Below are 9,502 nucleotides of genomic sequence, written 5' to 3' on the forward strand. Positions count from 1 at the left end.
TATCAGTGAGTGGCATATTACTTTTTATTTTAAAGTGACGTTGCGCATATGACGGGTGCAGAAAAATAAAAATTTTGCCGTCCTGACACGATGTCCTATGCCCGGGTACGAAATCTAGCAGTCTCGTGTCACCCGAAACGCGAAAGTCATTCTCGACGACGAGATGCATCACCTCTAAGTTGGCGCAAAAAGATCGCAAGTCCCGAAAATTAATTATTTTCTTTAAACGCGATATCCTATGTCCTATCCTATTTCGTACTTTAAACGCGATATCCTATGCCCCGGCACGAAATATATTGCCGCGCGCCATCTATTGCCGCTCGAGGGGGTTACGAGCCACCACCCGCAATAGATAATTGTCGCGTTGTCGGTATTGCAGTAAGGACCACTTACCTTGCGACGGCGGATCCCACGATGACCGATCGATAATCGTTATGGCGTCGCCGGCGTCATGTGACTCCGTCATGTGGTCCCTCGTTGGATCGGTTGTTGAGTTGCTCCCGCGGAGTAATCCCAATTGGTCACAACTCACTTAACACTTCACAATAGAACATGCACTGCCACATATATCGCATTGTATGCGATATCACACACTTCATGTTACACACAGTAAGCCGCATCGGCGACTTAACACTCGCGACGGACGAAATTCACTCACGCGACACACGGAATAATCGGTCGACAATTAACGCGCGTTGTAGACCGGACACTCGCGACACTCCCGACACTCCCGTTCGCACCGCACTCTCGACTTTTTCGGCGGTTTGAGGCACGCGAGACGCGACAACTGAACTTCCGAGTAGCCGCGGAGCGGCCGCGATTCGCGAGTATGGGTCACTCACGACGACCGAGACTTCCCGGCACGCATCTCCCGGCGGCTGCTGGAACGCCACAAACGAGCTTACGAACGCGCCACTCACTCACGACACCCCGGACACGGGGCTCGCCCTCTCGGCGAGCCGAAATCGACGGAAACGCGGAGCGGATTCTTGCGGCCGACCGACGTTTTCTCCGCGTCCGACAACTGTACGTTAACTAGATTCGCAACGGTTGCAACTTTCAAACGTGAAAACAGCGGCCAATCAGGCTGCGAGCTTTCAAGCATCGATCACAGTATAACCAGAGAGAAACCTGAGAGCGGCCATTGTGCATTGGCGGCCATCCCGGCGTTTTGCCTGTTACCGGCGTGGCCGTTCCACAGATATTTTTCTCTCACGGCTTCCTAGGGAACTTCGGGTGATAAGTTTCGCTGTTGGAGTCATGGGTGTTCTTATCTAACGACCAATCAGTACGCTCAACGTACAGCTTGTTGGCTTACGATCCGCTCGTGATGCGCTTCGCGCAGTCGGAATTGGTCGGAGTGGTGCGATGCAGCCCGATATAACCTCGTAATAATTGCGAAGAGGCGTTCGCTATGTCAGAGAAACGAATTAAAAATGATACTGTGCCTGTAATTTTCACCGTCGTCGATATTCTGCACCTCACGTCTCTGGGCATTTGCAGATGTGAGATGAATTTGGCGTCGCCGTAATATTTATCGATGCGTCTAATTTATGTTTACGCCACAGCGTCGGTGTTTTCTTGGCAGCAAGTACCGCCGTACCGCAACGTTCTATTTATTTGCAGGAAGTTGTGGAAGTTTAGCAGCAAGCGTATTTACGAAGCTAAGCTTTATCCACTGTTGTTTGTGGGTCAACTTTCAAGATGAGCGAGAATGAATCCATGTACGGGACAACCTTGTCTCAAGAGTCGATCAAAGTGATAGCGGAGAGCATCGGCGTCGGCAACTTCCCAGATGAGGCTGCAAAGGATCTCGCGGAGGATGTCAGTTACAGACTGAAGGAAATTATTCAGGTTAGTCAATCAATTCTATCGCGCGGCGAATTTCCATTGCGGCAGGATTGATTGCAAATTTATCAATGATTGTACCTTTAATTCCGCCAGTACTCGCCACAATTTTCGACACGACTGGCCTGAATTTATTATTGGGAATTACAAATTATTCATTTAGGCCAGTTGTGTCGAAGATTGTCCACTTATTGGTCCACTTTATTCACTTCACTTTTGGTGAATTGCCATGCGCGACGACACATTGAATGCCAAAATATGTGTACACAGCATTTTTAACTTTATTAGGTGGTGTAAAAATGTTGTGTATTTTTAAAACGATGATAATATAATCCTTTCTTTTTCTTACAGGATGCTGCAAAATTCATGAGGCATGGAAAACGTCAACGAATGACTGCGCACGACATAGATCATGCGCTGAAGATTAAGAACATTGAGCCAACGTATGGCTTTTTCGCCAAGGACTACATACCATTCCGCTTTGCGTCAGGCGGCGGTAGGGAATTGCATTTTGTGGAGGAGAAGGAGATAGATCTTAACGAGGTTGTAGCTACGGCTGGCGGACAGTCGTGGCCGAAGCTACCACTGGAAATTACGTTACGAGCCCACTGGTTGTGCATCGATGGAGTACAGCCCACCATACCGGAGAATCCACCGCCAGTGTCTAAAGGTTTTACTCGTTTCCTACGGGATGCAATTATAACAAATTTTCCCTCGTAATTTCTAATATTATTAAAGAAAAATTTGGAAAGATGTTTCATAGAATTTAGATATTTCGCAAGCACTTGTAATTTTCAATTGTTACTGTGAACGTTTAACAGACGCCCAGAAACTAGAGAGTGTTGATCCGACGACCAAGCTCTCGAGCAAGAATCAGAACATCGGCGTCGGCAAACCGGGCGGCGGTGGCAAGAGCCAGAAGCTGCGGAACGTCGAGACTGTTCACGTGAAGCAGCTCGCGACGCACGAGCTCAGCGTGGAACAGCAATTGTACTACAAAGAAATAACCGAGGCTTGCGTCGGATCCGACGAAGCTCGTAGAGCCGAGGCTCTTCAGTCACTCTCGGCGGATCCCGGTCTGCACGAGATGCTGGCGCGTATGTGCACCTTCATCGCGGAGGGTGTGCGGGTCAACGTAGTTCAGAATCATCTCGCGCTGCTCATCTACCTCATGCGGATGGTCAAGGCCTTGCTTGATAACCCGAGCCTTTACCTGGAGAAATACGTAAGATGTTTTATCTCTTTCAAGTGTGTTGATAAACTCGATGCGTTAGTTTCATTTTCATGTAACGGAATATTTCAATTTTCAGCTCCACGAATTGATACCGTCAGTTGCGACCTGTATAGTTTCTCGACAGTTGTGCATGAGACCGGACGTGGACAATCATTGGGCGTTGCGCGATTTTGCTTCCCGACTGATGGCGCAGATATGTAAAAATTTTAACACCTCCACGAATAATGTGCAAACTAGAGTCACTCGGATGTTCAGTCAAGCATTGGCGAAAAATACTCAGGTATTAGCTATGTAAATAATATGGAAACGTATCAAAGGACGAGAAGAAATAATTTCAGAAGAGCACAGATTAATTTTGCTATCGGCTCAACCTATAACTCAAATAAAATGCTTGATGTTAAGCAAGATTGTTTATTTCTCGTAGACACCATTGGCATCTCTATATGGGGCGATCGAAGGACTCTGTGAACTAGGACCTGAAGTGATCAAAGCTCTGGTTATCCCTAAAATCAAGTCTATCTCTGAGCGTATCGAGTCGTGCATCGAGGGTCAAGGGCTATCCAGCGTAGATAAAAATGGAGCAGGACACATCAAAACTCTGCTTGTGGTAAAATCAGTTCTATAAATTATTCGACATATCCAAGTGAACGAAACATGGATATATTTCTCGAAACGGATTACTATTCATCTCGTACTCCTTTAATCTGTCTTCAACTTTTCAATCAACCTTATACAATTATGGTACATATGGGATGAGGATTGAAATTGAACTCGAGATGGCTAACTACAAGTCGACTGTTTTCTAAAGCTATGCGTCAATATCCAAGAACATCAATCTTTTTCGTTTAAGAAAAAGTAATCCGAGAGTTTTTGAAAGATTAATTTAGTCTTATATCTTTCTGCAATTCAAATCGTTTTACTATACATGTACAAAAATATATGTAGCACGTCTGTTCTTCCATAGAAAATAAGTGTATCTAGTGCCTTTTAATTGTATTTAATATTCTCTTATGTTGCGCATAGTAAAGATTTGTGAAAATGTTTCTAGAAATCAGTCGCTCCAGTTTTGAAAACAATACGATCGCCACCAGATTACGTAGAGGAGTACAAACAGGATTATGGATATATAGGACCTGCATTGTGCGCGGCAGTTGCAAAGGCTCGCACGCAACCGGCCGCTTTAACAACCACAGCTACAACTACGGCACTCACCACGAATCAGCAACAAGGTTCTAACTGCACGGGAAAGACAGTCGTGCAGACAGGTGAGTGAATCGTCACTGACATCATTTGGCGGTGATGTGCGTATTATGTATAATTGTACGTTATGTTGTAGTAACCAGTTCGAGTCCAGGTCAGCAACCCGGCCGCACATTTATGCTTGGCACAAGCAGAACTGCTACCGGAACTTCCGCCACCGGCGGACAGAAATTTGTTATCTTGCAGTCGCGCTCACAAACACCTACTATTTCCAACATAAATACTACTGCTATCAATACCAGTACTATCCAACAACAGCAGCAACAACAGCCGCAGCAGCAGCAGCAGGCACAAGCACAAATACAACAACCACAGCAACTGCAACAGCAGCAGCCACAGCCGCAGCTGCAACCACAGCCGCAACCACAGCCGCAACCGCAACCGCAGCCACAGCTACAGCCACAGCCACAGCCACAGCAGCAGCAGCAGCAGCAGCAGCAACAAATCAAATTGGCGCAGACTAATGTCGCCCAACAGAAGACACATGTACAAAGTTCTACACCGAAATTAGTCGTAGTGTGTATGCCCACCAGTAGTCACACTAATACATCAGTTACGCAGGTATATTCTCTTAAATTTTTTCATCAGAATATGTTTTGGTTTGACAAGTCACGGAAATATTTTGTGTTAAAAAATGTTATTTCTTTTCAGCAAGCAAATCTTACGGCAAAAACGCAAAGTGTCTTTGTTACGCAGCAGAGTGTCGAAAGATCACTCAGTCCAGAAGAGGAACAGCCGTTTCAGTGAAAGTATATATAAGAAAGAGACGAAAATAGAACTTCCAGATCCTTCCGTATACAGTTAAAATATTCTTTAGAGAGTAAGACAAAGTATTTCTAAATAAAAATAAACTTTTACGAAGATATTAAAGCTTTGTACGTTTTTAATCTTTAAATCTAACGAATGTTCTTTTTATTTATTCAGTTGTGAATTTTTTTGTCTATTTGTTATATAGTATTTTCATATCTATGTATAACAAATGTTTCCTATTAAGGAAAATATAAAAACAGAAGAACCATGTTTAGCAGTTTATATTATTAAAAATACTTTTATATGTATATTAAATAAGATTTGCTCTATTACATCTATACTTACAAATTGATTTATTATATTGTACGTTGTGTAACTAAATACACAGAAATTCAATTATTTCCTACTTTTTGTCAAGACTACTGGCGATTGCTTTTGCTTCGTCGGGTCAAATTTAAATGTCTTCACCAAGGGACCTTTACCGGCGCTATTAAACTGTATTATATCTTCTTGTTCTCTAGCAGATAACTGTTTCGCTATCTTCATGTTTGTATAATCTGAAACAAGAATAATCTAGATAATTTAATATATTTTTATCAAATGTATATATACATATATGTATATATAATATTCCCTTTATACATATTATTTGCACATGCAATTTTTAAGCATTAGTATATGCATTATATATTAGCAGACCTTTATAGAACATTGATTGTTCTCTAATATTAGTATTATGTGATATATCATGATATAGCAGTATGCAAAACTTACTTTCTTTGAATTCTTGAATGAAAGTTTTCTTGCTCTTGACTGCTGACATATTGACTTTCATGTCGGGCATCTTGAGAGCTTTTTTCACATATGGGATTCTTAGGAGACCAGCTTGTCCCAGAGAAATGACGTTTGTTGCCACCCAATATGTTAAAATAGTCTAAATACGGCGAAATGCATTAAAGAAAATTTAAAATGTATTTTTAAATAAGGTATACATGTAAAATAGTGGCTTTCAAGCTAAAATAGTTATTGTTTGTCTTCTCATTTATTCTTCTTGTAGAAGCAATCGATATTATTTTATACTTACGCCAGGGAAGTGTATCATGAATGGCAACACGACGAATGGTACAGCTCGTATAACGTATCGCATCATGCCCATCGTGTGGACGTTAGCGCCATCCGTACCGAGCTCGATTGTGATAAACATTGTCACGCTGGTAACTATTGGCATTATATAATAAGGATCATACATCGTGAGATCCTTTACCCACCAAAAGCCGCCATCTTTCAAGCTCTCCACAGGCAAGTTTGCCATCTTTCTCAGCGCCAAAAAGCAGGACATAAACACTGGTGCCTGGAACATTGTGATTGCAATAAGCAAATGGATTCTTTTACATCACCTTTTTGTGCGCGACCACGAACGGGTGGGATTTACCTACCTGGACAACCATTGGCAACATGTTAGTTAGAGGACTAATTTTGTTTTTCTTCATGAAAGCCACCATCTCCGAAACAGCCCGTGCACCTGTTCAAAAGAGAACGGATTATTTTCCGTAAATTATAGCGGGTTTAGTGAACGCGGTTTTCGCCAATGCAAACCCTTCTAACGTACTTTCTAACTGATCGCCGGCATTCCTGGCTTCCGTTATTCTCGTTTGCAACTCTTGTATTTTTGGCATGTTATTTGTAAAGTGAACCATATTCCTTCGCGATTTTATCACCATGGGAAATATCAGAGTCCTCACACAAATAGTAACTGAAACAAAGCGATTGGACCCGCGTTAATAAACCACGTTACAACTTTTACTGAATCGATATCTTACGATAAAGGAAAGAGTACCCGTGACAATCGCCAACCACCAGGGCATGTCGAAACTTATGTGCAGATATTCTAAGAACTGCTGTATTATCCCTGGTGGATACCAACTGCCCAGTCCTAGGCTCTCAAACGTTGGCTCTCCATTAGGATGCACTTTCACGATATTTTCCATCAATTCCTGTAACGGCGTGGGTGGATCTACGTACATAACAGATTTACAAATAAGTTTCGCAAGATAATTTCTGTAAATTTAACTTTCGTTTCTCATATTGTAATACGAAGCTTTTATAAAAGAAACTGATTACTTGGAGAACAAGCTTACCAATTATTATATTGTTCATAATTAATGATGCCAAATAATTTACTTATTACAACAAAATTTTTTTCTCGATACTTGTTACAGTAACGTTTCCATAAAAAGGTCAAGGAAATATTAGTTTTAGAAAATGTTTCCACGTAAACCTGGTATTTCATCGTATGGACTGCTCTGCAGCGGTGTCTCTCCGTTCGACTGCACTTTCACAACATTTTCCAACATTTCCTGCACCGGCGTGGATGCCTCTACATATAAAAATCAGAAATTATCAAATAAGTTTCACGAAATAGTTTCTATAATGTAAACTTTCATTTCTCATACTGTAATTACAATAGCATAAGGTTTCATAAATAAAAGAAATTATGCTTATTTAGATAATAATTAATAGAGGAGTTCTCTATTATGAGATAAGCTTCTAATATGAGATAGCAGGTTTCAACATCAAAATTTAATCACAAATCATTATTCACAACAATTACACGATCTAACGATGAATTTTCTACTAAACAGATTTCACTCCAAAGGCAATAAATTCACGATGAAACCAATAAATGATGTCTATTAATTTAACAAGAACTTTTGCATTTAGCTAAAAGCTTATCCCATAATAAGGAACCTTCCTCTGTACAATAACGTTAATAATAATCTATTGTAGCTGGACATTTCTTCTCAGTAACGTGTCCATAGAAAGATGTAGAAATATGAGTTTCAGAAAAAGTTTCTACAGAAACCTGGTGTTTCACTGTGTGGGCCACTTTGCGGCGGTGTTTCGTCCGTGCTGGCATAACGGATTGAAGAGACTCCTGTAACTCTGCAATTCCTATGTAGATCCAACAAAATGTTGCTTCTAAGAGTCCTCTTTCCTTGAGCGATCACATGAATACGTCTGTATGTGACAATTTCCTAAAAGAGAGTGCGCTTCCTTGAACGAGACGTGAAAAATAATCGGGTGTCTCCAAACAAAACTCTTGTATAGGAAAAATAAAGATCAGATACAAAAACGAAGAGAGAAACATAGAAGTTAAAGTGGGAAAGTACAGAATTCCTCTACATGGCGCAATAAAATGGATATTAGCACAAAATTGTTGAGAAGCGGCGCGCATTTATTATTTTTTTAGAATTTCTACAACTTGGACATCCAGTTAAGGACTCGTTTCCCTTCCTTTACGACACGAACTCGTCGGCTTCACATTTTTCGCCAAGTGAAAACCTAACCTAACCTAACCTCCGAAAAGCCGCTAAAAGAAATTTACCTTCGAGATCACGTTTGATTTCAGCAGCGCCTGCCGGCAAACGGTCGTGGTCACCCGCATAAACATTGCTACGTCCCTCGATTAAACCGCCGAGACAATTTTCGATGAATTTACGCGAGAATCTCGCACAAACGTGGGACGAAATTCGGCACTAACCAAAAACGGAGCAAACTTCGCGATATTACGTGCGAGTGTGTGTGACAGTGTGAGTGTATCATCATGTAACGCACATGTATAGATTATAGCACGTGAAAGCCGCGCTATGGCCGCGCTACACCTCGGGTGCGTTCGAGAGCCGCTTTAGCGCAGATAGCGAGCTTCCGAACGCACCCATTATGGCAGACAGGGACTCGATTCTTGAATTCATTCGCGATAGAGAAACGTGCGCGAGTAGCCAATCAACTTGCAACTTTTCTGTAACATCAGAATATTCGCGTACGTGTCTTAAGCCTATCACACAATGCCAGGCAACAGGCAATAGGAATAGAGAATAGAATTTTTGACGCGTTGGATTCGTCGGAAATTTTCATCCAACCAATCCAACGCGTCAGAAATTCTATTCCCTGGGGCTTGATTCTTGAATTTATTCGAAGGAGAAACGTATGCGAAAATTCTGGTCTCACAGAAAAGTTGCAAGCTGATTGGCTATTCGCGTGACTTTAACCAATCGACTTTCAACTTTTCTGTTAGAGCAGAATGTTCGTATACGTTTCTTCCTCGAATGATTTCGAGAATCGGGCCTCTGTTCCTATTGCCTGTGCTTTCCTATTGTGTGTTAGGCTTTAATCGAATGAATTCAAGAGCCGAGCCCCAAAAACCTGAGAGCGGCCGTCAAACTCCGCGATAAATGCACTCCCTAAGAAAGCTTCGGTCGCCTGTTTTACCGACAGAAACACAATTTTTGCGCACTCGAATATCTTTTTATTGGCTTCACAGAATTGAAAATCTTCTCCCCGGGAATAAAGTACACACGCAAACACACTCCAGCACTACACTAAACACAGCATACGAAGTTAAAGTTTTAC

The 9,502-nt window shown here is 41.9% G+C and overlaps 2 protein-coding genes across 2 annotated transcripts; one reads left to right on the forward strand and one right to left on the reverse strand.

Moving 5' to 3' along the window:
* Positions 1 to 1,290: 1,290 nt before the first annotated feature.
* Positions 1,291 to 5,360, forward strand: LOC105567426 (transcription initiation factor TFIID subunit 6-like). Its single transcript, XM_012022290.1, has 9 exons — positions 1,291 to 1,505; positions 1,627 to 1,854; positions 2,200 to 2,518; positions 2,670 to 3,073; positions 3,159 to 3,362; positions 3,507 to 3,689; positions 4,131 to 4,347; positions 4,419 to 4,903; positions 4,994 to 5,360. Exons 2-9 carry the CDS (start codon positions 1,705 to 1,707, stop codon positions 5,087 to 5,089), a joined length of 2,058 nt encoding a protein of 685 aa, XP_011877680.1. The 5' UTR covers positions 1,291 to 1,505; positions 1,627 to 1,704; the 3' UTR covers positions 5,090 to 5,360.
* Positions 5,361 to 5,370: 10 nt separating this feature from the next.
* Positions 5,371 to 8,732, reverse strand: LOC105567427 (mitochondrial inner membrane protein OXA1L). Its single transcript, XM_012022291.1, has 9 exons — positions 8,478 to 8,732; positions 7,956 to 8,127; positions 7,371 to 7,469; positions 6,930 to 7,106; positions 6,702 to 6,845; positions 6,529 to 6,614; positions 6,177 to 6,443; positions 5,867 to 6,026; positions 5,371 to 5,649 (listed from the first exon to the last, which is right to left on the reverse strand). The coding sequence occupies exons 1-9, from the start codon at positions 8,541 to 8,543 to the stop codon at positions 5,489 to 5,491; spliced, it is 1,332 nt and encodes a 443-aa protein (XP_011877681.1). The 5' UTR covers positions 8,544 to 8,732; the 3' UTR covers positions 5,371 to 5,488.
* Positions 8,733 to 9,502: the final 770 nt, after the last annotated feature.

The sequence above is a fragment of the Vollenhovia emeryi genome, unplaced genomic scaffold, assembly GCF_000949405.1.
Source record: "Vollenhovia emeryi isolate VEMERY1.0 unplaced genomic scaffold, V.emery_V1.0 DF939137.1, whole genome shotgun sequence".
Lineage (NCBI taxonomy): Eukaryota > Metazoa > Arthropoda > Insecta > Hymenoptera > Formicidae > Vollenhovia > Vollenhovia emeryi.